At 37.2% G+C, this 26,502-nt stretch overlaps 6 protein-coding genes across 15 annotated transcripts; 2 read left to right on the top strand and 4 right to left on the bottom strand.

Moving 5' to 3' along the window:
- LOC18782948 (thymidine kinase a) lies at window positions 1,689-3,552 on the top strand. Its single transcript, XM_007215774.2, has 4 exons — window positions 1,689-2,017; window positions 2,177-2,321; window positions 2,783-2,904; window positions 3,033-3,552. Exons 1-4 carry the CDS (start codon window positions 1,779-1,781, stop codon window positions 3,304-3,306), a joined length of 780 nt encoding a protein of 259 aa, XP_007215836.1. The 5' UTR covers window positions 1,689-1,778; the 3' UTR covers window positions 3,307-3,552.
- Window positions 3,654-7,303, bottom strand: LOC18782418 (BTB/POZ domain-containing protein At5g48130). Its single transcript, XM_020560954.1, has 4 exons — window positions 6,160-7,303; window positions 5,975-6,044; window positions 4,730-5,875; window positions 3,654-4,521 (listed from the first exon to the last, which is right to left on the bottom strand). Exons 1-4 carry the CDS (start codon window positions 6,255-6,257, stop codon window positions 3,778-3,780), a joined length of 2,058 nt encoding a protein of 685 aa, XP_020416543.1. The 5' UTR covers window positions 6,258-7,303; the 3' UTR covers window positions 3,654-3,777.
- On the bottom strand, window positions 7,719-11,067 carry LOC18781973 (probable serine/threonine-protein kinase WNK11). Of its 3 annotated transcripts, XM_020560700.1 has the most exons (4): window positions 10,647-11,067; window positions 9,824-9,950; window positions 9,080-9,597; window positions 7,719-8,413 (listed from the first exon to the last, which is right to left on the bottom strand). In XM_020560700.1, exons 3-4 carry the CDS (start codon window positions 9,581-9,583, stop codon window positions 8,021-8,023), a joined length of 897 nt encoding a protein of 298 aa, XP_020416289.1. In that variant the 5' UTR covers window positions 9,584-9,597; window positions 9,824-9,950; window positions 10,647-11,067; the 3' UTR covers window positions 7,719-8,020. The 3 variants fall into 3 exon arrangements, with proteins under 3 accessions (XP_020416289.1, XP_020416288.1, XP_007215749.1); XM_020560699.1 differs by having other exon boundaries at window positions 9,080-9,950; window positions 10,647-11,066; XM_007215687.2 differs by lacking the exon at window positions 9,824-9,950 and having other exon boundaries at window positions 10,647-11,065.
- On the bottom strand, window positions 12,082-14,139 carry LOC18781992 (protein DGCR14). Its single transcript, XM_007215203.2, has one exon. It carries the CDS (start codon window positions 13,847-13,849, stop codon window positions 12,338-12,340), a length of 1,512 nt encoding a protein of 503 aa, XP_007215265.1. The 5' UTR covers window positions 13,850-14,139; the 3' UTR covers window positions 12,082-12,337.
- LOC18782207 (WRKY transcription factor 1) lies at window positions 17,094-21,175 on the top strand. 4 transcript variants are annotated; one of them, XM_020558901.1, is made up of 5 exons: window positions 17,094-17,350; window positions 18,139-18,890; window positions 18,976-19,126; window positions 19,228-19,386; window positions 20,208-21,166. In XM_020558901.1, exons 2-5 carry the CDS (start codon window positions 18,293-18,295, stop codon window positions 20,758-20,760), a joined length of 1,461 nt encoding a protein of 486 aa, XP_020414490.1. In that variant the 5' UTR covers window positions 17,094-17,350; window positions 18,139-18,292; the 3' UTR covers window positions 20,761-21,166. The 4 variants fall into 4 exon arrangements, with proteins under 4 accessions (XP_020414490.1, XP_020414488.1, XP_020414489.1 ...); XM_020558899.1 differs by having other exon boundaries at window positions 17,112-17,350; window positions 18,135-18,890; window positions 20,208-21,175; XM_020558900.1 differs by having other exon boundaries at window positions 17,112-17,350; window positions 18,092-18,890; window positions 20,208-21,175.
- LOC18784027 (scarecrow-like transcription factor PAT1) lies at window positions 21,227-24,893 on the bottom strand. 5 transcript variants are annotated; one of them, XM_020558896.1, is made up of 3 exons: window positions 24,385-24,893; window positions 24,168-24,273; window positions 21,227-23,276 (listed from the first exon to the last, which is right to left on the bottom strand). In XM_020558896.1, the coding sequence occupies exon 3, from the start codon at window positions 23,167-23,169 to the stop codon at window positions 21,502-21,504; it is 1,668 nt and encodes a 555-aa protein (XP_020414485.1). In that variant the 5' UTR covers window positions 23,170-23,276; window positions 24,168-24,273; window positions 24,385-24,893; the 3' UTR covers window positions 21,227-21,501. The 5 variants fall into 5 exon arrangements, with proteins under 5 accessions (XP_020414485.1, XP_020414487.1, XP_020414483.1 ...); XM_020558898.1 differs by lacking the exon at window positions 24,168-24,273 and having other exon boundaries at window positions 21,227-23,343; XM_020558894.1 differs by lacking the exon at window positions 24,168-24,273.

The raw sequence follows: 26,502 nt of genomic DNA, 5'->3' as shown, positions 1-26,502 counted from the left end.
TTAGAGGGAATCGCCTCAATAAATTAGAGAATAAAAAATTAAAATACCACTCCATTAAAAAAGGGGTATTTTGCAATAAATCAGACATTAAGTTTAATAAGGTGAATTGATAAGTTAGATGTTTTTTACTTATAAAAATTGAATATTATTTATATGAACAAAAAGTGAAAAGTTGCAAGCAAGACAAATTAAATTTGAAGGGTGTAATGTAAGCCAAATTTACTATAAAAAAAAATATTCATTAGTCATATGCACATGACAAATTGACGACATTTAACAACCAAGAAAACTTTGTGCAAAGAATAATATTTAAAGCAAGATTGGGAAGGTGAAAGACAAGATCTAATATATTATTAGGTTATGTGTTGGAAACAATGACTTTACATTCAGAGCATACGCACCAAGTTTTCCTTTATGAGAAAATCCAATCATACTTTTTTTTTTCTTTCCTGTTGCATTTCTGATCAAATATATAAATTAAAATAATTCCTATTTTTTATTTAATTCCTATACACAAGTCTTGTTTTCTACTTCTTGTCACAGAGTTAAAACATTAAGTACTGCCTTTCCTGGTGCATATAGTATCCACACATGACTTAATTGATAAAGTATATACGGAAAAACAAGGTCCTTTTTTAGTTAAAGAAACTTCCTTGTCGATAAATTTTGTGGCTTTTGTTTCTTTCCACGAAGTTAAAGCACTATGTGTTGCCCTTGGAGATGCTTATAAATAACTAAGTGCGCAAATTTAGTAAAATACAAATATATGTTGTCTCGAAAAAACTATCAAAGGACGGATTAGAAAGTAAACTATTGTTTTGTCAAAAATCACATTATAGTACGTTGCGGATAAAGTTTGTGAATATACATATCTTAACGAACTTTATAGATGGATCCAAGTGTGTGGATTGAATATGTGACATAGTGGAGATCGCTTCAGTCTCTCTATCTTCATGAAAACTTTTGTTTCTATCGAAGACACTAGAAAGTGAAAAATGAAAATAGTAATAGTTAATATTTCGATAATGCGATCGTGGTAAACGAATAATTGATAAAGCATATGTTGACTTGGCAAAATTATGAAGGGCCGGATTGAAAAGTAAAGTTAGTAAACTGTTGTTTTGTTAAAGTTTGTATTTCATTTCGTTGCGTAAAAGCTTGTGAAATATCAATCTCCTCACTTAAATGATAATTCAAATGTGGAGATTGAATCATGACGTAGGAGAGAGTTGATTTCTTGAGAACAAGGAGACGAAGAGATAGAATGACAAGGGTTGATATCTTGAGAACAAGAGTAAATGGCAAAGAAGTTAAAAGCATGGAAACGGAGAGAGAGAGAGAGAGGGGTTTTTTTTACAAGAAAACGACACCAGAGGAATGAGAGGGAATTTTTAATTCAAATTTAATTTGAAATAGGTGAATGGGGGTAAAATAGGAATTTTAAAATTTAAGAAGCGTGTTAAACACAATTTGTTTTTTGGTACCAAGCGTCTCAAACACTACAATGCAAAATAATTTTTTATTTTTATTTTTAAATTTCTGCCTCAAATCAAATAATCAATAATTTGATTTCGGCCCCAATTTTTTATTCTTTTGGGGTCAATAATCGTAATTTCTAATTTTTCCTTGGTCTGAAAAACACAAATTTAATTTTTTTTTTCTCCCACTAAATCAAAGTTTACCTCCAAAATCAAAAGTTTGTGATTTCCCTCCAAATCTTTCAAACTCAAAACGCTCCATGTCTCTCCATCTCTCTCGTCTCACTATTTATTCTGATCATGAGAGCACTTTCATTCCCACCTCTCTTCTTCCCTCCCAAAAATTTAAATCCCTTCTCTTTGTGTAACCCTAAATCCATGGCTTCTTTCAAGCCCTCAATTCCCTTGACCAGCGATTCTGCTGCCTCTGTCCCGTCCCCCCACACCTCCGGTGAGGTACATGTTATCATGGGCCCCATGTTCGCCGGCAAAACCACCGCCCTCCTTCGTCGGATCAAGTCCGAGGGCAACAACGGCAGGTAAATTTCGAATTTTTATGTCTAATCGAAGGTGAATTTATGGGGATATTGAATAAAGATTTAAGCTTTGGTCCAGGGAAGGTGAATTGATACTGAATTTTCATTTAATTTTGATAAAGATGAGAAATTTATAGTTTGTTGTTTGTATATTATGTGTAGAAATGTGGCAATGATAAAATCCAGTAAGGATACGAGATATGCTATCGATTCGGTTGTGACGCATGATGGGGCAAAGTTTCCGTGCTGGGCGCTGCCCGATCTGTTGTCGTTTAGGCAAAATTTTGGAGGAGAGGCTTATGAGAAGGTAATTTTGGAGCTGGGAAATGTACAACCTTTGTTGGGTTTTTATCAAACTATTTTTTTATTTTCTAATTATATATGACTGAGTGATGTTTATCTATTTGATTTTGACCTTGATTTCTGTAAAATATGTTGTGATATGCTAAAAAAATTTGATGATCTGTTCCGAGGGGGTACAGTTGTGTTAGTTATGTACAATTTGGTGATCTGTAAAACATGTTGTGATATGCTAAACCTATCTGGGTTTTGATGGTTGATTTGTAAGATATGGCAAATTGTGAGAAGTGGGTTGACTCAAATTAATGGAATTATTTCATTAACACAGAATGACTTACTGAAACGAAAGAATTGGAATTTGTTCTGATGGTTAGCATAGGCCAATTACCTAAGGTCATGGTTAGTGTCTGTGATTTGATACACATGATGTATTCTAATTCCCTTCTCCTTGTTGGGATATGTTGGCAGCTTGATGTCATCGGTATTGATGAGGCTCAGTTTTTCGAGGATCTATATGATTTCTGCTGCATGGCTGCTGATCATGATGGAAAAACTATTATTGTTGCAGGCCTGGATGGTGATTACTTGAGGTGCCTTTCAAATAAACTTTGTAATTTTTTTAGGGGTCTTCTTGCCCGGCAGTTATGCTTGTGTTATTAGCTGCTTTAGTTGGTTTTTGTTGCTCTCTCATTGATGAATGTATGATTATTATTCGCAGGAGGAGTTTTGGCTCAGTGCTTGAAATAATACCTCTGGCTGATACTGTGACCAAGTTGACGGCTCGATGTGAACTCTGTGGCAAACGAGCTTTCTTTACCCTGAGGAAGACAGAAGAGACACGAACCGAACTGATTGCTGGGGCTGATGTCTACATGCCTGTCTGTCGCCAACACTATGTCAATGGACAAGTTCTCATGAAAGCTGCAAGAACTGTTGTGGAGTCTCATAAATTTAAGAGTGACACCTTTCCTGAAGTAGCTGCAGTTGTTTAGTAACAATAGTATATCTTTCACAGCCTATTATGTCTTTGTGTTTGCTATGTATTGTAATCAGGCAATGATTCAGCTTATTGCCTGCTTTTGTAATCTAAATATGGGCGATTTGGACCTAACTTGGAGTGTACTTTGTTGCATCTCTTTTCATTATGTTAATAGACTGAAGTTCGCTTTACAAAACCGCTTCTGTAGGTGTAAGTATCAATCAAAATCTTAACAAGAAATCGTGTTATTTCTTACAAATTCCAATTTCTCTTTCTTGTGGGACCAATTTGTTAGCCTACTTGAAATTTTCATTTTCTACTTGCTGAATATATGGACATGTAATTCTATGTGCTCATGGCTGCAAGAATGCACAAAGCATTAAATTATTCATATATTGATGCCCTGGTTGTATGTGAATGAGCAAACCACTTTTTCCAGGGAAAATTTCACAATGAGCACTTATTCTCGCCTTGTATATGATCATTACTGGTTCTGATTTTCATACATCTTTTGCTGATGAGTGTTCTGCTGCATTGGCTTGGGCCATGGGCTGGGGGCACATGGCTTTCTCTTTGGTTTTCTACTTCCAAACAAGGAAATCCGGCGGAAGACCTTCAATAATCGACTGGCATATTTTCTTTGCGAGGTGAAATTCACAGAACCAATGCAACTTGTCACTTGTCCAAGAGGGTTACTCTTTTTGCTCATTGATCTACTTTCCTTACCATACGATTTCATGCTATGTGCTGTGGTTGAAATTGCCTCTTTTTTCTTTGAAATGCTCTGCCATTGAAGGCTTCGCTTCAAGGACATGAGCTCTTGTTCAAGGTTCTGAATTCTGAAGCTTGTTGACTCATATTCCTTCCTTGATAACTCAGGTCTCTGATTTACATTGTCCTTTTGTAGCAAGAAGCTCAAGGGTCTGCTGCCTTGCTCTGCTCCATCTACATATGGACTATCTCCTAGATTCTGGCTTTTGGAGTTTGGGCATCTGGAGCTTGAGAGGCTCCCGGAAAACTCTCCACAGTGTACATATCTGAATGAATCTGAGCATTCTTTGAAAGCTTGGTGAGTGCTGATTTGCTGGACAAAAAGTGCCTGCACTATTAAACGTAGCGGCATCAATTCATTTTGAACAGCCTCAATGCATGCCTCTTGTGATAGTTTCTGGCAATTGAGGTATTTGCAGACTGCCCACTTCTCTTCTTGGGATATATTTGGGTTTGCCTGAAGAACATAACATATGTTGGTATGAGAACTGACATCTCTGCTGACCAATTTGTTTGGGTTTTAATTCATGTTAGATTGTTTGAGTTGAAAATATCTTTTTATTACATATTAGCATATCGTGTTTTTTTCTCTTCTGCTAGTAATTAAGTGGATGATATAGAACCACATTTTTGGCAGAGTGTAGAGTTGATCATAAAGTACTTACCTGTAGGAAGGTGTTCATTGCTCTGTAGAGTTTATCATGACTTTGTCTGTAGGATATCGGCACTCTTTCGATGAGTTCCATGAATCTTTTAGGCTCCATATTTGGATCAGGAGCTATGTAGGAAAGATATGCATCCCACAATTCTGCAACAATAATTGAATGGCCTGCTGAAAGACTATGGTCTGCCTCCATGTTAGATGACACATATGTTGAAATTATGCTCTCCATTGTAGACAGCTCCATGCTAGAAGAAATTGACTCAGTTCCACTTTTTGGAAAGAGAAAGTCTTCTAGTTGGGCAAAGTGCAACAGAGATACAATCTTCTCTTGCAACTTTGCCCTGCTATCGATTCTCAAACCTACTTCAAGGGATCTAGAAAGGATTGCAAAGTAAAACCCGACTGGAATTGATCGACTAGCCTTCTCCCCCATGGGCAGCAAATCAAGAACACCTTGTAGGATGACTGAAACTTTGTGATCATCCCCAGTTTTCTGACCAGAGTTCTCCCAAAATTGGAGGGTCTTCTTTGAAAGCACCCATTTGTTAGCATAGAAAACAATGATGGGGCTTAAATATTTTTCTTTCATACCCTGTCTTCTTAAGGACCCTATAATCCTTTTAAAGAATCCAAATGGTAGAGCAATCAGATCCTTGATCCAAAGGTCCTGACTCATAATCTCCCTCCCTATCTCACAGCTCCAATTTCGGGTGCTCAATGCCTCCAATGTGAGCACCGGGGTGTCACGTCTTCTCTCTGGATCAAGGATCTCCATGCAAGCCATGAAGGCAAGGCACTCGATGCAGCGGCTGACGATGAGCAAATCTTCAGACCATGGAAGCAAAGTTTGGCACTTTTGGAGTACTATTAGAGTGTCATCCCAACTCTGCATGACCACTTGGTTTAAGTAGAGATCAAAGCGCTCACAGAGGTTGCCAGAGCAGTAATCTTCTGTCATCTCAAGAAACTCTGCTGCACATCTCAGGGCTACAACATTGAATGGATCAATCAATGTGGAGGAGCCATAGATGAACAACGCAATCATCTCAAATGTCTCTGGCCCTCCAGGGAAGTCTGGTGGGAGCTCAAGCTCAGTTGATTCATTCAATCTTTTCTTGAAATACCCACTCTTTGAAAATAGTGGAAACTGAAGAAGAAGAAAAAATCAGTAAGTGTAAACATTAGGCCAACATTGGACAGTTACTTTCTTGAAAAAAAAAATGGGTTGTAAGATTCAATCTCTGACCTTGTGGAGGTTGAAGATCTTCCCAAGAACTCGAACGCTAACGGAAACAGGCAAACCGGTCTCTTGGGTCCTGAGACAAGGATTCAAACATCAGAAACTCAAACAAGAGAGCTTAAAGTCAATGCTGCAAGTTGCTAACAAATGTAAATGAAATGACAGAGCCATGAACCAACAATCTTACTTACCATGACAAAATCTTAATCTTGAGCAAGGCTCCAACGTTTGGTGAAGAGAAAGGACTTGACGAAACAGAACTACCTTTTAATGGGCTTGCAGCTTCCATTGGCAGAGCTCATAAGATTCTCCCAGACTGAGATTTACTGGAAGTGAAACTTTGAGAAAGCAATGGCAGTCGATTTTTCTCAAAGCATAGACATGTGCTTTATAACATAATGCTTTTTGCCTGCCAAATTGCCATAAAATGCTCGGAAGTTATCTCAATTTTCAAAGAACATTAAAATAGAGTATAGTATACAACTATACACACAAGGCTTCTAGAATTGGCAAACCAGTGGAATCAAATAGAAGAATGATTGAATCAAAAGAGGTGGTTTTTAAAATTTTAATCAAGACATTGTGTAACACACACATTCGTGCAGCTTTTTTTTTTTTTCTAGTCAAAGTCAAATGCACACGAGTGAAACCCTCTCAATGTCCAAATTTTAAGGCTTCAAAAACGTTCTCGAGTGCTGAGCAGTTGAATTCTTGGTGCTACCAGTCACTAGAATATGGTAATTCTCCACTCCTTTCCATGTCATAGGCTTGCACAACAAGTTTGCTGTCTATGCATGTATGTGACCCAAACTAAACACCATCAAATTGAATGCAAATCCTAACCGTTGGATTGGACTTTCCTTTGGTACCCATTAATTAGATCAGTTCATTCATGTTCTCAACATGTTGGTTTAGTTTCTCCCAGTTGCGAGTTCAAATCTCACGAACGACAATTGTTGATCAGAAAGGTAAAAGGAAAAGAACCAAAAAAAAAAAAAACCCATTGATGCAAGGCCATGTACACTCTAGTTAGAAGAGGTGGGATGAGAAGTCATGGAGATTTGCGAAGGATGTGTTGGGAAATTGAAAAGGGAAGAATGAGGCAATGTAAATTGGTAAACTAGTTGAGAAGGAAATGATTAAATAATGATAAAGGGAGAAGATGAAGTGCGGGCGAAGCTTTGTGTTTGCGTATTACGTAGCATAACAAACACCCAAGACGGCACGGCTTCTGATTGTTGTCAATATTCTGGTGCTTTGGATGAAGGGGTCTTTGCTTGCTTTCTCCCAACAACCCCCAATCCCCAAAATTACTTTTACTTTGTATTTCCATGCAACTTTTACTTCGTTATATTATATATAGTATATCTGTGTGTGTATATAATACTAAATACATAACATGCTAGACAGTCAATCTGACCGTTCAATAGGTAAAATCATGTTTGAGTGTGCGGTCCTGATTACAATTGCGTGTATGCAATTGTCGTCTAAACAAATATCTTATAGCATAGAGGAAGACAGCAAATTGTCATGGACTGAACAGAAGTACCAGCCTTAGCTATGATCCTTTTAGCTCAAGCAATACATTCCCTTAAAAGCTCCTGATAAATATAATGGTTTTTTATCTGTCAAGGGATCGCTGTAATATTATTCTCAATGAGAAACTTTTATGTTTTTATTTTCATGAGATGCAAATTCTATGTGAAAATTCCGAAAACCTTAGGGGTGCTAGTGTAAATAGGGAGAGAGAGAGAGAACTATTGCTAAAGCAGTCTCATTGAAATTTTCATAATATTCTCATAATATTTTTGTTTTTACTACAAATTCAACTACACAGCATTACCAATATCTCCATTACTAGAATCTACATTACAGATGTCACAGAGAGAGAGAGAGAGAGAGAGAGAGAGAGAGAGAGAGAGAGAGAGAGTCTATAGGCATGTACTTGAACAGAAACACCATGGATCAGTTGTGATGGTTCAGAAATGAGAGCCAAACCCCTAGATCATCATCAAATGAGGTCTCGAAAAGATGATTAATGTCGAAAAGCCATCAGAGGATTTGTTCAATCTCTTCAATATTGGATTTGGGTTCAGACAAGAAAGGGTCCTTGAGAAGATCAGAGGCACTAGGTCTTGCCCTCGGTTGGGCTATGGATTTCTCAATGAACGCCTTCACCTCTGGATCAGTCACCTTGTTCAAGCCTTCAGGCTTAATACCGGCCGTGACCTTCTTGTATATCTTGGCAACAGAGTCACATTCACTGTATGGTATCTCCATTGTCACCATCTCCAGCAAGCACATCCCAAAGGAGTATATGTCCACCATCTCTGTGTAGTCCTCCTCGTATAGCTCAGGTGCCATATACTCAGGTGTCCCTATAATCGAATGCGCTTCATGGTTCTTACCAACTATTGCTGCAAATCCCAGATCACCAATTTTCACCTATAAATCAAATTCATAATGGTTCAGGCAGGGCCAGAAACTTATGAAAAGGTTCATGAAAAAAGGATAGACCTGAATTAGGATATTGGATTTGCATTCCTATAATATTAGGAAATTGTACATGAAGTGGGGACATAAATTCTAAATTTTGTAGTTCACACCAGATATTCAACTCTTCAATCAAAACATGCAAGGCTCTTTTGGGGTTCAGAAAAATAGATGTACCCAAAATCACTAAGGACTATATGGTGATGCAGAGTAGAATGTAAATATAGAAATGCTGCAACATTACAAGAATAGGATGGAAAAGTCTGTTTAGTGGAAACATAGAGAAATCCAACCTCATCTTACTGGCATTCACTACTCAGATTCATTTTCCATCTGAACAAAATAGGTCTAAATAATTACCCCAAAACCCTCATCTAACTCATCACTTCGTGTTCTTCAAGTTTACATGAAAACACTATCAAAGATTTGGATTGCATGACCGCAAAAATAAATTGCCTATTGTTAGCTATATATATTAACTCCGATTTGGGAATAGCAGAGCAATTTCATTAGTCCAAACAGATTATAAAATTCATACTGACGAAAAAGAGAGCGACCCAATTTATGCTCACAGAAATCAGGAGAAACAAGTTGATACAACTTATGAGTTATAATTACCTGGGCAGTGTTCCCATTGATGAAGATGTTGCTGCAATTGAGATCTCTGTGAATGATGCATGGCTCATGTGTATGGAGGTATTCCAATCCCTCAAGCACCTGTCTTGACCACTTCTTCAAAGCCCTAATAGACACATGGCGATGCTTCTTCCTGTATTGCCTCAGGTTTCCAGATGTGCACACCTCAGTGATGAAATTCAAAGTGTTGTGCGCCTCATCCCTCCAAACACTGTAACAAACAATGATATACTTGTTCTTCAATGTGCTCAATAGCTTAACCTCTGAGTAAAGCCGGTTTATGAGAGTTGGATCTTCACTGAAAGTCCTCAAGCGGACCTGATTCCAGGCCACCTCTGTACCTTCCTCCTGATCAAAAGCCCTATAAACCTTCTTCACAGCACCATGACCAAGGAGATCATCATACCGCCCAAACCGCCCAGTTGGATCAACCTCCACAAATGGCTCAGTATCTCGATCAGACGTGTTTGAGTTGTCAATTGGCATCTTCAAAGATCAATCTGATGAGGTAAAGAACCAGTTAAAGCTCTAAATAACTATACCCTTCACAAGGACAAGGGACTTCAAATCATGAGACAATTCACCCAAATGATCCAAAGAGAAACAGAATAGAACACTAGTCCTACTGCTGTGATGCATGAGAACTAATTAACTCTAAATTTTCCAGCAAATGAGTAACAAATAAAAAAATAAAAAAAGATCTGAATGAAGAAATGCAAATGCCACCCGACGCGTTCCGCAGAGAAAATTAATTTCTGATTATTATTATCACAACTGGAGTTTCAGCAGCAAAACTGAAGAAGGAATTTTAACCATCACTCTCTACACAGATACACAGAGCCATACGACTATACTGCAAAATCATCAACAGGTAATTAGAAAATTAAGCCAAAAAAGAACAGTTAGAAATTGTAAGGCGAAGAAAGAAGGCTCAACTGAATTTCAATAGTAAGGTAAAGAAAGATAGCTCCAACTGAATCTTGATTCTTCCTAATTACAGAACTACGTTTTCAGTTACATAATTTCAATCTCTTCATACACAATTATACATTCAGAAACAAACGGAGATAAACTATCAGAACACAAAGAAACACAATTCAAGCACACAGTAAAACAGAAAACAAAATTACAAAAAAATAGAGAAAAAGAAGTCTGATTACTACAAAATTAAGCACTACGTAAAGAAACAAGTTTCTGAGGGTTACATAACCAAATTACATACTTGTGTGCGTGCTTATGTGTATGTACGAATGTAAACTGCCAAGAAACGCAGAGTTTTGAGAACTATATAGCAAATTGAAATCAGTGAAGCAAATCAGAGCGAAAGAAGGAGAAGAAAGGCTGAAATTGAAGCGCTAATCATGCTGAAGATGAATTTAAATCCAATTCTTAGAAAGATCGTCAGAAACTGCAAGTGCTAAATGCATCAAATAGATTCTTATGCAGGCTAAGCAACGATTACAGGTCTCAATTTCTCATACATACATGCATACTACCTGCACTTCAAGAGAGAGAGAGAGAGAGAGAGAGAGAGAGAGAGAGAGAGTACCTTGAGATTCTTTGGTAAAGGCAAATAACAGGGAAGCTCTGTGAAGCGAAGAGAGAGTGAGAGAAATGGTGGTAAAGGGACGGCTCTATTTATAACTGCCTTGAAGCGGGATCAGTTTCTACTAACGACGTCATTTCGTAGATCGAATAACCACTTCAACTTCGCTTTTCTCAGCTGTTTTTTCTGGTCAAGTTTCTCAGTTGTTTCGTATCGAGAATATAAAGAAGGTTACGCTGTTAGAGATTTTTATTCTTTCTTTTTCTTTTATTTTTGTTTATTTATGTATTATTTTGGTTGTTTTTCCATTTTGAGAAGAAAAATACTTTACATATTTCGAGAAACTCCTACATTCCTGCCACTGTCAATAACAATTTCATATGTGCATAAATGTTTTTCTTTTTATGTTTTTTATGAATTATTTTTATACATATGTTAAAATGTGATTTGCAGGAGAGGAAATATCTCATTACGGCCTGTCAAACAAGTATTCAATTTGGTCATTTTGCAAATAATGTTCAAATTTGTTAAGCATTTTGGTAATTTTTTTTTAGCATTATTGTGCGGACATAGAAGAATCAGTTGGCATGTGAAGCTTGTGAAAGTATCCAACTGTAAAAGTCGATGGCTGGTCCATGAAGAAGTCGAAAACAAATCAAAGAGCTCCCATGATGGTCAAGCAGACAGAGTAGGCAATAAAAGTAAAATGAAAGATGTGAGTGACCAAATTAAAAGAGCCTCCCTTACTGCTCAAACTTCACGTAGCACCCGTGCCAGAACCCAGCCAAGATTTTCCAAACACTCTATCTGACCTTTTAGAAGGACTCCGAGAGGCACGGATAGCAGATGCCGACTTCAGTCCATGCAAGTACAATGATCTCAACTTTAATGACCAGTTCATAAAAGTTTGAAAGGTTGAGGCAGATTCAGGCAGCCAAGATTTGCAGGTCGATTTTTCGACGACAATGAGTGATTCTAATAGAGTCCTCCAACTCCATATTAGACGAGAGGATTATGCATCCCCCATAGACCAGCAAAACCTTATGAATCTCTCTCTCTACAGAATGACCAGACAAAGTTCATATCCTCAACAGCATGATAAGACTCTGCTGCAATACTGAAATACAGCAAAATGTTGAATGACAACACAAGCAATCCACATCAACCAAAAGAATCATCCAGCAATGGTACCAAGATTTAATCCAACATTTTGAAACTACATCCACTACCAAGTCATAACCCCACTAACAACAGTAGCTAGTTACCATTAAGATTTTTGCTACTCAACAAGTAATAGTTCTCTGTATTATATTTTCCATCAGCGCTTAAAGTAACTTTCCAAACACACATATGGATTGGAGCTTAATGACTTTGTGAAGAGGAACACGATGAAATCGATACAACATATCACAATCTAAAACTGAAATACTGACAGAAGTTTGAACAAAACTTATATCCTAAATTTATTGCATTTCATATAAAAGACCTTCAATGGAACAAGTAGTGAAGTACGAAATCGAAACTGACATTGTTAAAAACAAGCATGGAAATCTAGAATATTTGGAGCTTGTTATAATAATCTTCCACTTATCAACATAGAGAGAAACTACTGAATTTTTACATATATGGTTAAAACACACAAGGCTTCTCCAGTGCCAAACGAAGCATTGATTCTAAACAAAGAAAACTCCCAATTACCAAGGAGGATTAGAGTCCACCCTTGGAGATGGTGATCTTGAAATGATACTAGCATCTCTTCCCAACCTCGACATACTCCTCCCACCTTTAGGCGTAGAAAACCCAGGACTTGTACCTCTGTAACTGGCACGAAGAGTTTCATCAACAGAAGATGAAGACTTGGCAATTGCATTCCTGACAAACTTCTGGGCAGCGGGAGAAAGCGTCCGCACACTCGGACTGGCACTGCCACCTCTAGAGGGCGTTGGCAATGGTGGCTTCTGAAACATTTTTGACCTTTCCCTCAATTTGCGTGCAGCTTCTCTTGACAGTGAGTGAGCCTTTTCATCTCTTACAGGCGGACATGGGATCCTATAATGAGGCCCTTCACCACCGCCAACATCAATCGGAGTGTCCTCCAGGTCCAACCTCAGGGGCGTTCCTTCAATTTCACCCCATGTAATAAATGGAGATTCATCAACACCCGGTGCTGGTGATGGTGTCCGCACAAAACTATAACCATTCTCCGCTTTCTTCCCAGATTCCACATAAAACGGATTCGGGGTCTTCCTCAAATCATCCAAATCATACTTCTTAAACTTATCCCCATCCCTATCCATAATAACCGGGGTTGCACCTGCAACTGTGGTATAAAGAACCTCAGCCATACCATCCTCCTTTGGCCTAGAATCCAGCATCTTGCCATGCAATCGAGTATTGGCTCGACTAATCTCCTTCTCCAAACACTTCATCCTAACTGCCCGTTCCTCTGTTGTCAACGGGGCCTCACCGCGATCAGCTGGATGGTACATCAGCAAATTCTTTGCCGTAAACTTGCACCCTTCCAGTGTAAAGGGGGGCTGATCAGACGTCCCATACCCATCTGTAATCCTATCCCTCTTGGCATCCTCAATCGATTTAACATCCTCCTTTTCTCCTTCTGTCAAATACTCATATCTCTCCTTCCTCTTCCTATTCACCTTCTCCATAATATTTGAAAAACTCTGATTGTCCTCACTCGTATACCGCCTAAAAAACTGGTCGAGCGACAACGAGGCCTCTACCCCATCATCAGCCCCGTTAGACTCCACCTCACCAAACAATCCCATATTTGAAACACCGGGAGTTTTCGGGGTTTTACCATCAAATTCATCGGCAGGGGTGAAACTACGCATAAAAGTCGAACCAGGGGTTCTACCATCAGGGTCAGGATTATGAGTTACCTTCTTGCCGCGGCGCTCAATGATCTTCAACTGGGCATCGCGGATCTGAACCGGGTCGCGGGTCTTGATCGCTTCAAGCCAGTCAAGGCGGTCCCGAAGCTTCGAGATATCGGGAAAGAAGTCCCTTTCGATGATCTTCTCGATCGCGTCGACGTAGGTGTCTTCGTCGAGGACTGTTGGATGGCCTCTAGGGTTTCTGGAAGTGATTTGGGCGGAACTTCTTGGGGTTTGGACGGAACTATCGGAAATTGCAGACGGTGAAGGGGATGAGAGGTGGCGAGGAGAGTGACCCGGAGTGAGAAGCATTCTTCTTGAGAATTGGGGTTACGATTTGTGATAGAATGAGAAGGTTAGATTGCAATTGAGTGTGAAATTGAGGGTTTTGGCGAGAATTAAAGGACGAACTTTCCTTTTAGGTTTAGGGTTTGCTCTTTCCTCTCCGTGCCTGGATTGGAAATTGGGGGCTGATTTTGTCAAAAGGGAGGAAACGCGTGCAAATCTATGTGGCGGTGTATGTCCTAAATTGCGCGACGCGCGTACGGTATTTCCCTGGAATAACAAGGAAAGATGATGGAAATACATTTTTAACCCGCATGTTTGGTCAATAGTTGAGGTTTTAAATCAAGGCAATGGCTGGGCTCGTTTGGTACACATGACTGTCTTGGCATGGACTATACTTAGGGACTGGCTTGGCTTGGCTTAGTTTGGTCTAAGTTGGATAACACTTATCCTGCGTTTGGTGTATGCTTGGACTAGGACTATAATTTTTTTTATTTAAAAAATATATATATATGTATATATGTATTTTATAATATATATGTATATATACATACATATAATATATATATATGTATATACATGTATATAAGTATATTATAATAATATTATATATTTTAAATAATATAAACGTACACACATATATAAGTGTATATAGGTGTATATATGTATATTATATGTATATATATTATATATTATAATATACATATATATACGTATATACATGTATGTAATATATGTGTATATAGGTGTATCTATATATTATAATATATACATGGGTATAATACATATACATATACATATGTATATTATAATAGATAATATATATGGGTATGTTATAATAATAATATACATGTATATACGTGTATATATGTATATTATAATATATATACATATAGTATAAATATATAATGTATATGTGTATATACGTGTGTATATGTATATTATAATACATACATGGGTATAATATATACACATATATGTATATATACTTATATATATATATATATGTATTATAATAATATATATATATTACATATATACATGTATGCTATTATTATAATATTAATATGCATGTGTATATGGGTATATTATAATAATAATATACGTGTATATATCTATATGTATTTATATATTATATATGTATATATGTGTTTATATATACATGTATATATGTGTATATATGTACATTAATATATAATATAATATATATTACATATATACATGTATGCTATTATTATAATATTAATATGTATGTGTATATGAGTATATTATAATAATAATATAGTGTGTATATATATATACTTGTATATGTGTATATACATGTATATATGTACATTATAGTATATGTGTATGTAATAATAATAATAATAGTAATATATGTTATTAGTATTACAATATAATATATGCATCTCATACATTGGTAAACATAGGACTAGCTAATCCTCCCTTTCTACATGGGATTAGTAGTCCCCTCCTAAGGAGGTGTTTTTGGTGGGCCGGGTATTAGCAATCACATCTAAGACTAGAATTAAATGAAACAAACATGGTATTAAATTTAGTCCAAGCCAGTCCAAGCCAAGCCTGTGTACCAAACGAATTTAAACAATTAAAAATGTTTTTTCAAAAAAAAAAAAACAATTATAAATGTTTTTGACAACAAAATTTTAAGAGAATCCGCAATGATGAGGGTTATTTCAATTTTATTTCAATAAATTGAGCTTTGGACTTGCAGTGGCAAAGTTTAGTTCATTTTATAACTATGAAATGAAATTCATTTTAATAAGTTGGCTCACTATAATAACTCCACAACCTCTCTCTTTTTAACACATAGACAACATTATATTTACTTTAAAATTTTTCCATTACATTTAATTTAAATTAGCTATTACTTTTTTTTTCCTCAAAGTTTTCACTGATTTGTATACTAGCCTCTCTCTATGGAGCGACTGAGCAAGAAAATTTGTGGTGAAAGAGTTGTGAGTAAAGAGTGTGTAGGAGAGTTGTATTTATAGATTTTAGAGTTTATAGTTGTATTAAGAATTTTGCTTGGTTTCAATGTGGTCAAGTCTTTTTGTTTTGGTTTCAATGTGGTCAAGTCTTTTTGTTTTGATTTCTATGTGGTCAAGTCTTTGTTTTGGCAGGACTTGAAGAAAACAATAGGACGTGTGATGTATTTAATTAACAATATCAACTGCAAACATTAGTGAAGTGGTTTGGAGCAATTACTTCTTCGAAGAAAGGTCATGGCTCAAGTTCTCCATGCTCTAAGACATTGTTAATGCTTTCTTCACGAAGCACACGAGCACTTCCAAGTGCTATATACCAAGTACAAATCATTATGCTTAACCATATTCAATTTTTCTTATTCATATTCAATTTTATTATGCAATAACCTGAAAAAGAAGTGCTTTGATGTATTCTCATTTAATCTCAACTTCCAAATTATTCGTATAAAAAATGTTAATATAATATTATCACCAACCAAAGAAAATTTTGTTACTAATTTTTAAAATTATATATTCAAAATTGGTCTCTTTTTAAAGATATATTTGAAACCATTTTCATTGTATAATTCTTATTGTAATTAACTTTATTCATTTTATTTTATGTTATTATTTAAAAAGATATAGTTTTTAATTTGTAAGCTATTGAACTGCACCACTGTAAGTGAAAGTGCAGTTCAATTCAATAACTACTAAAAAAGTTCAATAAATTGAACTATTAAACTGAACTGAAATAAATTGTTGAGCAACCATTACGTATGCTTTAAAAACATTGTTAATGCTTTCTTCACAAAGCACATGAGCACTTCCAAGTGCTATATTCCAAGTTCAAATTATTATCTAAATTATTTTGATGTATAGAGAGATGAATTGAACTCATGTGACACACTGTCTTGATCAATTGACTTAACTCATATATTCTCAAATAAAATCTTTCTCGTTAGGTCATTGGCTATGATAGTGAACCTGCCACCTTCCATCGAAATTCAAATTTCTCCCTCCATAAATCATATTAATTTTTAAAGTAATTTAAATTATGACTTGTATTAAAATAATAATTAATAATTAAATTAACGTCGTTAGAAAAGAAAATATAAAATTTGGCATCAAAGTGATTTTAAAATGGGCCAAGCGCCACGGTTTTATTTACACACCGGAAATGGCGTTATGACGGTCCAAAAACCAAAGTCCAAGTCCAAGGAGAACCAGCCTATGGCCCGCATGCTTTCCCTGCTTAAAGATTCCAACGGCTTATAACCAATCAAAGCCCCAGACAACCAGGGAACAAAGATTCCTCTCTGCACCTCGTCGCAGCCAGCAAATTTCTCCTCCCCCTCTTTCTCCCTTCATCGTATTACGGATTAGACTTTTGGAAAACCTCAGAGCTTCGACTCGTCGTCTCTCACTGCACCCAGCTCCTTACCTTCAGCTCAATCCCCAGCAACGGCGTGATCTACGGCTCTGATTCAATCTAAAGCCGGCGGCTTCACGTGGAATTGGAGCACCTGATCGCGAAATTTATAGGGTTTGTAATTTGAGCTTCAAAATAGATGGTTTGCAGATGATTATTATAATTATTTGATTTAAACTTTTTTCATATTTTTTAAATATAATTGACCTGAGCTCATGTGATTTGGTTTTTTTTTATTGTCGTTAAATTTTATTGTTTTGCTGTAGTTGTAGCTCTTAATTAGCATATGCTTTGTTTGGGTGATGAGAAAGTGTGAAAAATAGAGGGTAGCCAAGTCCTTGGATTTTCCATCTTTTTACTTCCAGTTACCCAAAACTTCTCCTGAACTGAGCTAGTAGTAGTAGGATTGTTTGACTCAATAGTTAAATTCTTTAAAGCCATCAACTTTTTGTTTCTCCTTGACTGTGATGGAGGGTATATTCTAAAATATTTCTGGGTAATTATTGAGTGGTAATTTTTTTCCCCCTAAGAGTAATAGATGGAACAAAAGATTTGAAATTTTGTTTATGGTGGTTTCTCATGCCTCTTTTGGCAAATTTGAGGTTTTTTTCTTCTTCTAAAAAGTGGCAAATTTTGAAATATAAGTACCAGTACTGCTTCTACTACTACTTTAATAATACGCTCAAACCAAATTGAAACAGTATATATTCGTGTATACACCCGAGCACCCACGCACAAATATGCATATATGTGCACATCCCTTCACATTGATAGGAGAGTCCGCTTTCATTAATTTTGTTTCCCCTGAAAACCATACAATTGTGCTGTTCATGATCTTTGTTCAAATAAAATTAGGTCTTGGGACATGACCTTATGACTGTTCTGATCTGTTCTGAAGCTAGGAAGTCCTGACCGCCATTCGTGTCCTTACTTTCCATGATCAGAGTTGAACAACTTGTGGTATGTGCATCTTTTTGAGGCCGAGGTCAATTGTGATGATGGCACCGTGAGTTGAAGTGCAGGCTCTTCTGTATCTGATACAAGAATCAAGCTCACATGATTTCTCTAGGGGAACCTGGGACAGATAAAATTGCCTCTGATATAGTACCGAAGAAAGAGAGTTCAAATAGTGAAATTCATGCTCCACATCAAAATCCTGATAATGGGATCTGTCCCCTGCAATCAGATCATAGAGGAAATGTTCAGTCTCTAATACCTGAGAAATCGTTACAGCTGCCTGATGGTGTTGGTACTGCATCTCAATCAAATCAAGAAGGAAGTGTTACGTCTTTAACATCTGAGAAAGCACCACAAACCCCTGAAACCTCTGCCCTTGTCTTGCGATCTGGTCAAGAAGGAAGCACTCCATCTACAGCACGAGAGAGAGGGTTAGAGGATGGTTATCACTGGAGAAAATACGGCCAGAAACTTGTTAAGGGAAATGCATATGTAAGAAGTTACTACAGATGTACGCATCCAAAATGTCCAGTGAAGAGGCAAGTGGAGCGCACACATAATGGGCAGATAACAGATACTGTTTACTTTGGTGAGCATGGACATCCTAAAGCTCAAGTTAGCGTCCCTGTAGCTGTTAGTTTTCTCGTGTCCATTGTCGAAGAAAGACCAGAAGAGCTTTTGTTAACTGGTGTCGAAGGTGAGAATGAAACTTAGTTATTATCTAGTTCTGGTTACAGTACCCAATCTTGTTTGATTTTTATTTGATGACCTTGTATTTGAAGGCAAACCATCGGATGTGCATGGCCACACATCTAACCAGATTGAGCCAGTGGATCCCTCTCAGCTATCAACCGTTGCAGATAATGAAGGTGTGCAGAGAGTGCTCTCTCAATCAAATAGAACCAGAGATGGTGATCCAGACTCAAAAAGACAGTATGTTCATTCTTAGCTATTTTGGATTTTCGTGTGTAGTGGTATATGGTATTCACCTTTGTTTAACTGCCATTCTGGAAAAAAAAAAAAAAAAAAAACAGGAAGAAGGAAAAGCATAATGGCAACTCAATTCCGGTGGATAAGCCAGCTGGTGAACCGCGTGTTGTTGTTCAGACTATGAGTGAGGCTGATATAGTGAATGATGGCTACAGGTGGCGCAAATATGGGCAGAAGTTAGTAAAAGGCAATCCAAATCCAAGGTACATATCAGTTTAATGGTAGCATGTATTAACTCTTTATATTAGGTGTGTACCTGAATTTTGCCACCCTGCTCCTTGTTTTGGAAATATAATAATGTATAGATCATGGTTTTGATAGATTCACTGCTTATGCAGGCTAAGTTTACATTAAGAGTTTTGGCCTGTGAGCCTAATATTTCTGCTTGATACTTGCAAGCAAGGGGAAGGAAGAAAATTTTAAATGTAGTGATCATTGCAAGTTTGCAACTGCTTAGTAGCATCAAACTGCAACTGCAGCAATATGATAGTATCCGGTGGAAGTAATTTACATGCTTTATGACACCCCTGATCTGGACTAAGGACTTAATTGAGGATATGGTCTAATGGTGCAAACCAATGTCTGTCAAAGTGCCTTAATAAAAAAATTTTCATAAAATACACACGTGCCGAGACTTTTGTGCCTCCATGGAACCATTTCCTATGCAGGAACTGCCTAGACCAAATAAGGCATTGTTTTCCTTCATTTAACTTGCATATACTTCTGTAGTCTTGTATCTTGCTTTGATGATAAATCGGAAGAAGTAGATCCGATTACTTCTTAGACAATAGGGCAACTGGGTAAATGATTCACTATGCATCTGTAAGCTTTGTTCAAACATGTCCTGCTTCTGGTTTTATTTAGTTTTGTCTTCCTTGGTATGTATCTTGGAGAAGGATGTTGACGAGATTGTTTATGTTTTGAAAATTTGAAATTAATCTCCTTGGTTTTAATTTTTCTGTCCTATTTTCTTTGGTGTAATTTTTTGCTCACTCTGCTCTGCTTCTGCACTTGCATTGCATAGGAGTTACTACAGATGCTCAAATCCTGGGTGCCCTGTTAAGAAACATGTAGAGAGGGCGTCTCATGATTCAAAAGTTGTTATAGCCACATATGAGGGGCAACACGATCATGATATGCCACCCACAAGGACTGTGACCCACAATGCAGCAGCATCAAATGTGATTACGACGGCCCGTAATGGTGAGTCTGGCACTACATCAGATGGGAATGCCGTCTGCCATGATACTAGCCCAAAACACGAAGATAAACCAAACAAGCAACTTAATGTTGAGCCAAGAACTAAATCAAGTGATGTTGCTGGCTGTGATATGGTCGTTGATTCTGCTCTGGGTCCTGAAAGAAAATTAAATGAGCAAGTGGTTGGCAAAGCATGTACCACAGAAGAAAGTGATGCCCCTGATATAATTGTTCCTAGGGCTAATGAATTGCAAAATGGCGAGTCAGGAATTAAATCAGAAGGCAACAACGCCTGCATTGATACGGTCGTTCACGGCAATCTGTGTCCAGAAAGTAATTCACCGGAGCAAAAAAATCCAAAAGCAGAACCTGTCTAAAGTTAACCTGCAATGCTGGATCCACATTCATCTAGACCCTAAATAATGTATTAATGTATCAGGACCTGCTTGGTGCTAGGGGTATATCTTATTCTTTCATCCTCTATTTGTCTTTTCGGGAGAGAGGATGCCGGTGGGGGAATGTACTCTTGGTTGGAGGGTAGGATTTGGTGGAATGGCAATGGTGTTCAACTGCAGATTGGAAGACTAACAATAGCTGTGTAAATTATTTATATGGATTGAATAAACTCAAAGACGTAGATTAGACTAAGCAAGTACTCAGTGGCACTTGATATCTGATAGCTGTTTTTGTGCACAAACCCTTGTAGTATTTGATTCAAAATCCTGTAACTTGGATATGCTGAAGACCAAACTAGAGTATGCATGGTTACTCCATCATTTTCAATTCTCTTTATTTGACTCTATTCAATTTAAACTGCCTCGAAAAGAAAAACAACAGCAAAAGAAGGGGGGAAAACGAAGCATTTGTGCCGGTTACTCCAACCATGTACAAACCCGATGCCTCCTGAAATCAGTTCTCTCTCTCAGCCATCCAAACCAAAAGGTCTGATGGCATGAAATGGACACAGAAAACGGCTAACTTCAATTTATGGAAGGGTGCACAGTTGATGCCACCCTTCTCATAAGCAGTTAGCAGCTAATAAGTGTACAAACAGATTGAAAAAGAAAAAACATGTTCTATTCTAAGCTTGCCTTGCCTCCACTCCAAGAAAAAATGCTTTAATTTGTGCTCGGTTTGCACTTCCAGGCACAAGAAGCAACCAAATCTCTGTTCTTCCAGCCAAGATAGAGAGCTCCATCTCTCTCTTGAAGCCTATATTTGTCAGAGTAGTTGTCTAGCAGTGTCTTGATGGTGGCATTTACCAAAGAGCTTAAAGGGTATGGAGTAAATCCAGCCATTGTGAACCGCAACCTCCACTTCCCAAGAAGCTCATGTCTTTCCACCCTCTCAACGCCCTCGCATGCGATTATGTTAACCACCTCCCTAGCCAAGCAGTGTTGCTCTACATTGATCCTTTCCTTATGATCCCTTGGAAGAGTAACATCAATTGACTCGAACATAGCCGTGTAGTAATTTAGTGTTTCCACAAACCGTGGAAAGAATGCAGCAGTGTTTGTGTTAGATTCTTGTTCAACAAGGGTCACTACCTTTGGAGACAGGCTCTTAACCAACCTCAACAACCGGTCGCGATGATTCTGAGTGCTGACACTCTCATCTGGCATGTGGTGCAGCATGAATGCAAAGTTCATAGCCAATGCCTCCCCAGGTCGAACACCAAGATGCTTCAGCTGAACCTCGCAACCAGACATGGCAGCAGCATGGAACTCAAATGGCACTTTGAACAACTCGGCAAGCTTAGATAGCCTCTTCCCTACAATATTTAGTCCTCCTCCGCGGGCATAAGCTGACATGGAGTCGTCGATGCCTGTTATGCGGATGTGAGGTGGTCCACCAGGTCTGGCTGCAAAGGCCTGGATTAGAGTGAGCCACTGACTCCCCTGTCCAATTTGGAAATCAATTATGTGAACTCTATTTTCATCCTTCATGGCTTCTGCAATGGCTCCATTTGCAGACATGTACCCGAATTTGAAGTAGGGGCAAACCTCATAAAGAATATGCATGTAGGAGAGGAGTTCTGAACTTGCTGGTTCTTTGCATCTCAATGCTTTGTAGATGTTACTCCCTGAGGATGCCCTCCTTGCAACTAGTCCTTCCAACAAATATGCTCCCAGCCTTTGAATTGGCTCACCAGAAACCGACACCATCTGGCGTAGTTCATCCATCATCCATTGTGCCAGTAAAAGATCATTATCTGCTACTGCTTTTGCACAGAAAATGAGGACTTGTTTTAAATCCCTTTTAGAGATTGAATCCATAATCTGTCCCCAGCTATCCGTTTCTGGCAGGGTATTGCTAGTCCCATTCTGAAAGGTGCTGCAATAGTTGTCAAGAATATTGGAATCAGGACCTAGCATTACAGTTTCTAACTGTTTCAGCTTGTACTTGAAGTCGGTTGCATCATCGGTAATGCAGGATCCGCTTATCGGAGAGCTATAATTCTGGTCAGGGGAATGGTACTGGTCAGGTGGTGGATATGAGTGAGAATCTTGCTGTGACATTGGGCTTCCGTTGGGTGAGAAATTGACAGTTGATGGGGAGTTATAGACAGTGTAGCTGCCATTTGCTGCGGAAGACTCCAAAGTGCAGTACTTAATATGGAAATTCTGAGCTGAGAAGACGGTACTTTGGCTGCTCTCATTGTTGTAATGCACCTGGGGGTCCAAAGTTTGGAACCGAGGCAAGCAGTAGGCTTCTACTTCTTGGACTGGCTGATAACACAACCGGTTCGACATGCCTGAACTTCTGTGATGCTTTGATGCTTGCATTGAAGAATAGTCTGATTGTTGACTTTGTCCGGTCCCTCTATTTGGTGTTATTCAGTCTCCATTTCAGCAGCATAGGAGGCCTTGAATTCTCTTGCCAGAAACATAATCTGTATGACAACAAGAGACCTTGGTTACACTGATATCTGGAACAAAGAGGGCAAAACACAGCATAATCTGCAGGAAAACCATAAAGGACAATTTCAGCCTAGTGTAGAATAGCCTAATTGTTCTCTGACAATTCTAGTTCTTGTTTTCAATTCTCGATTTCTATGTCCTTTAAAATATTTGTACTAGAAATACTGGTAAATATTTTTTTATCAAACTGGGAAACATTCAATGTAAGCTATTTACAACAGAGAATATTACCTAGATAAGCAGAGAAAAAATATATAAAATTCTAAAATGGTATACATGAAAAGCGATCAACCTATAGGTGGCCAATCTCCATAAATATGATCAAACAACTAAAGAAGTAAAAAAGTTTTGCCAAACATAGATTTGAATCGATAATGATCACAAAATTTCTGGTGCAATATAGCTCGACCAATTTAATGATCTTGCGTTGCCGCATTCTTTCCATTTCGAAAGTTAAAAGAAGTATGTATGAGCCTCTCCAACCAAATGCATCTCAGAAGAAATTGCCATGATGAATTCAAAATCAGCAAAGGAAGTAAATAATGACCAATCAATATGCTCAGCAAAACATAAAGCGCTTAATCTTTGGCTCCAACACCAACAAATTGGAATCCAAATTTTCGTTCTGTGAGAAACCCATTTGTTTCAAGCCAATGATAAAGTTTGATGCTTTCCACAAACATTCAAATCATAAAAAAAGGGTCATCAAATCTCAAACAGAAACAAGAACATAAAACAACAATATGCCTTGTGAAAGCCATTTCAAACTTCAAGCGCCAGTCTCACCAGCAAAAAACAGAGAACATGAAAACAGAGCATCATAGAATCCACCAAAAAGAAAACAAAATTCATATCTGATATACCTTGAAGAAACGTCACCACCCCAGTTTGAGCAATAGAGAATCTTCCATGGCAACACTACTTAAAGCACAAAATTTTCCCAAAAAAATGACTAGTGTAGCAAGACCACTATTACAAATGAAAAACAGAGGATTTTAATGGAAAATTAATAAATGCTAGACCGTTTGTTTGACAAAGAATTCCAACTTTGAAAACATCAAATCTTGTTGACAGGAATACCTTGGTTGAATGAATTTGAAGCTTGGAATTGCACTGTATACCAGAGTCTTTTATGAGAGTGGGGGAGTGACTCGGTGAGACAGACAAAAGAGATCAGGGTCCTCTTTAGAGAAATTCCCACCTGTGGACTATAAAAAAATTCTCAATTAAAACAAGCCCTATAATTGATACAAAATTACATAATTACCATACCACTATGATTTGTTTGCAAGTTGCCGCATTTGGGTCTTGGGGAAATTACAGGAAAAAACCCTTTATTACAACCACCTTCTGCTCTCCAAGCCTCTCCAACCCAACAACATAAAAAAGACCCAAAAAAGAAAAGAAAAAAAAAGAAATAGATGCACAAACCTAACCTAACCAGCATTTCCTTAAACAAAGTACATAAATATTGACAGTAGAGTATAACTCAGTTAGTTGAATTTTTTACTTCCACTTATGCAGGCAAAGATTCGAGACACCTAATTAATATTTGTGTAAACCCCCCTCATTCAATCGCTTATACTAAAAAAAATTACATAAATATTTATTTAGTTCATTTAATGCTACCTTCACAAATGAGCTAGAGTTTTCTAGCTTAAAATAGTACAAGTGAGATCTTTTCATGTAGATACTATGACATGAAGACCAATATACCCTTTGATTAGCAAGATAAGTTAGAATCTGTGTAGATCATTATTAGCTGCTAAATATCATATTACTTTATGTTAACACAACCCATTTGACGCGCTTAAATTTGAATTCCTCATTATAGATATGACTCTGACCTGGTTTAATTTCCTTCTCACCACAAACACATGGAGAGCAAGTCAGCATGACATCATGCCCAAGAGGTTCTTGATGATCTCATCATCAACTAATCCAATGGCTAAAATTAATTGAGTTTTGGTCCTTCAAGTAAGCCAGCCTTGCTCCTCATCACTTACAGCTTGCTTGAACATGTGACAGAAGGTACCTAGGTATAATGGTCAGTTGAAGCAATTTAAGAAACTATTTCTACGTCAAAATATTTAGGGTTTGTTTGGTATTCAATTTGAATTCAATTTTTTAAACTCAAAAATAGAATTTGAGTCTAAAACAAAGAAAATTTGTTTAGTATACCTATTTTTAAAAACTCAAACTTAAGAAACAAAAAAAAAACACCCCAATTATTAAAAACAAAAAAAAATCTATTTTTTCATTTTTTTTCTAACAACCCACAAGTTCTCAAATTTTTAAAATTTGAAAACAGTTTTCAAGTTGCATACCAACAAGTTTTTGAATCTTAAAAATGGATTTAAGAACTCATTGTTTTTAAGAAAAATCAAAGTTTTTGAGTTTCCTATTTAAATAGGACACCAAACGCTCTCTCAAATTTTTTTATTTTATTTTAAGAACCGAAAATTAAGTTGAATTTAGGTTTAGTTTTTGAAGCAGATGGGTCCTGATCTGGTTATCTGAGATAGTGACATACGCGGTTGAGCGTAGAGCAGAGGGTAAAATTAAAGTCACGCATTTAGATGACGTAGGAAAATAGTGCTTCCACTTCAGCTAACACGCTCCACCTTTTTTGTCTTCCCTTTTCTGGTTCCATTCATCCCATCTGTAAATTTGATTTATTGTATTCTATTATGCTGATTCTTTTTCTTTTTCTTAAGACCAAGTTGCTCTTATACTATAATTGTATTTTGTAAACTACTTTTATGGGAATTCTTCTGGTCTATTTCTTTTGACATTCATGTGAATTTATACTTGTATCAATAAAATCTTGACCGAAAAATATTTGTTTTCTTCTCTGAAAGTAGAAGCTTCTACTTCCTTGCCAATCACAGGTCGACAACATGTGTAAAGATTTTTTTTTAAAATTTTTAATGAATTATTTTTGAATATGTATCAAATTGTAATTTGCAATAAGTAGGAATGCCGCAATATCCTATCTTGACACTATTTGAGCAATATTATGTATTGGTTTATAATTCATAAACCCTATTGGGAAGGAAAGAATAGAATATTTTGGAGCACATTTTATTTCTCCTCTTCCTTCCTCCTTGTTGGGACTTGGTATTTGCAGTACTTGTTTCAGTCAATCACTTTATGCGCATGCCAATATATAATAGAAAGATACAAATGTTTTTTTTC

The sequence above is a fragment of the Prunus persica genome, chromosome G3 (genome assembly GCF_000346465.2).
Source record: "Prunus persica cultivar Lovell chromosome G3, Prunus_persica_NCBIv2, whole genome shotgun sequence".
Taxonomy (NCBI): Eukaryota; Viridiplantae; Streptophyta; class Magnoliopsida; order Rosales; family Rosaceae; genus Prunus; species Prunus persica.
This window is presented reverse-complemented; position numbering and strand designations above follow the sequence as displayed.

Excerpts from the sequence above, each read along its gene's own strand:
- LOC18782207 (XM_020558899.1), top strand. The coding sequence starts at position 18,293 with ATGATTTCTCTAGGGGAACCTGGGACAGATAAAATTGCCTCTGATATA. Across the intron at positions 18,891-18,975 it reads TTTGTTAACTGGTGTCGAAG|GCAAACCATCGGATGTGCAT; the intron begins GTGAGAATGAAA and ends TTGTATTTGAAG. Across the intron at positions 19,127-19,227 it reads GATCCAGACTCAAAAAGACA|GAAGAAGGAAAAGCATAATG; the intron begins GTATGTTCATTC and ends AAAAAAAAACAG.
- LOC18781973 (XM_020560700.1), bottom strand. The coding sequence starts at position 9,583 with ATGCCAATTGACAACTCAAACACGTCTGATCGAGATACTGAGCCATTT. Across the intron at positions 8,414-9,079 it reads TCAATGGGAACACTGCCCAG|GTGAAAATTGGTGATCTGGG; the intron begins GTAATTATAACT and ends TTTGATTTATAG.
- LOC18782418 (XM_020560954.1), bottom strand. The coding sequence starts at position 6,257 with ATGGAAGCTGCAAGCCCATTAAAAGGTAGTTCTGTTTCGTCAAGTCCT. Across the intron at positions 6,045-6,159 it reads AAGATTAAGATTTTGTCATG|GACCCAAGAGACCGGTTTGC; the intron begins GTAAGTAAGATT and ends TCCTTGTCTCAG. Across the intron at positions 4,522-4,729 it reads CAATGAACACCTTCCTACAG|GCAAACCCAAATATATCCCA; the intron begins GTAAGTACTTTA and ends TATGTTCTTCAG.
- LOC18782948 (XM_007215774.2), top strand. The coding sequence starts at position 1,779 with ATGAGAGCACTTTCATTCCCACCTCTCTTCTTCCCTCCCAAAAATTTA. Across the intron at positions 2,322-2,782 it reads GAGGAGAGGCTTATGAGAAG|CTTGATGTCATCGGTATTGA; the intron begins GTAATTTTGGAG and ends ATATGTTGGCAG. Across the intron at positions 2,905-3,032 it reads CTGGATGGTGATTACTTGAG|GAGGAGTTTTGGCTCAGTGC; the intron begins GTGCCTTTCAAA and ends TATTATTCGCAG.
- LOC18784027 (XM_020558896.1), bottom strand. The coding sequence starts at position 23,169 with ATGCAAGCATCAAAGCATCACAGAAGTTCAGGCATGTCGAACCGGTTG.
- LOC18781992 (XM_007215203.2), bottom strand. The coding sequence starts at position 13,849 with ATGCTTCTCACTCCGGGTCACTCTCCTCGCCACCTCTCATCCCCTTCA.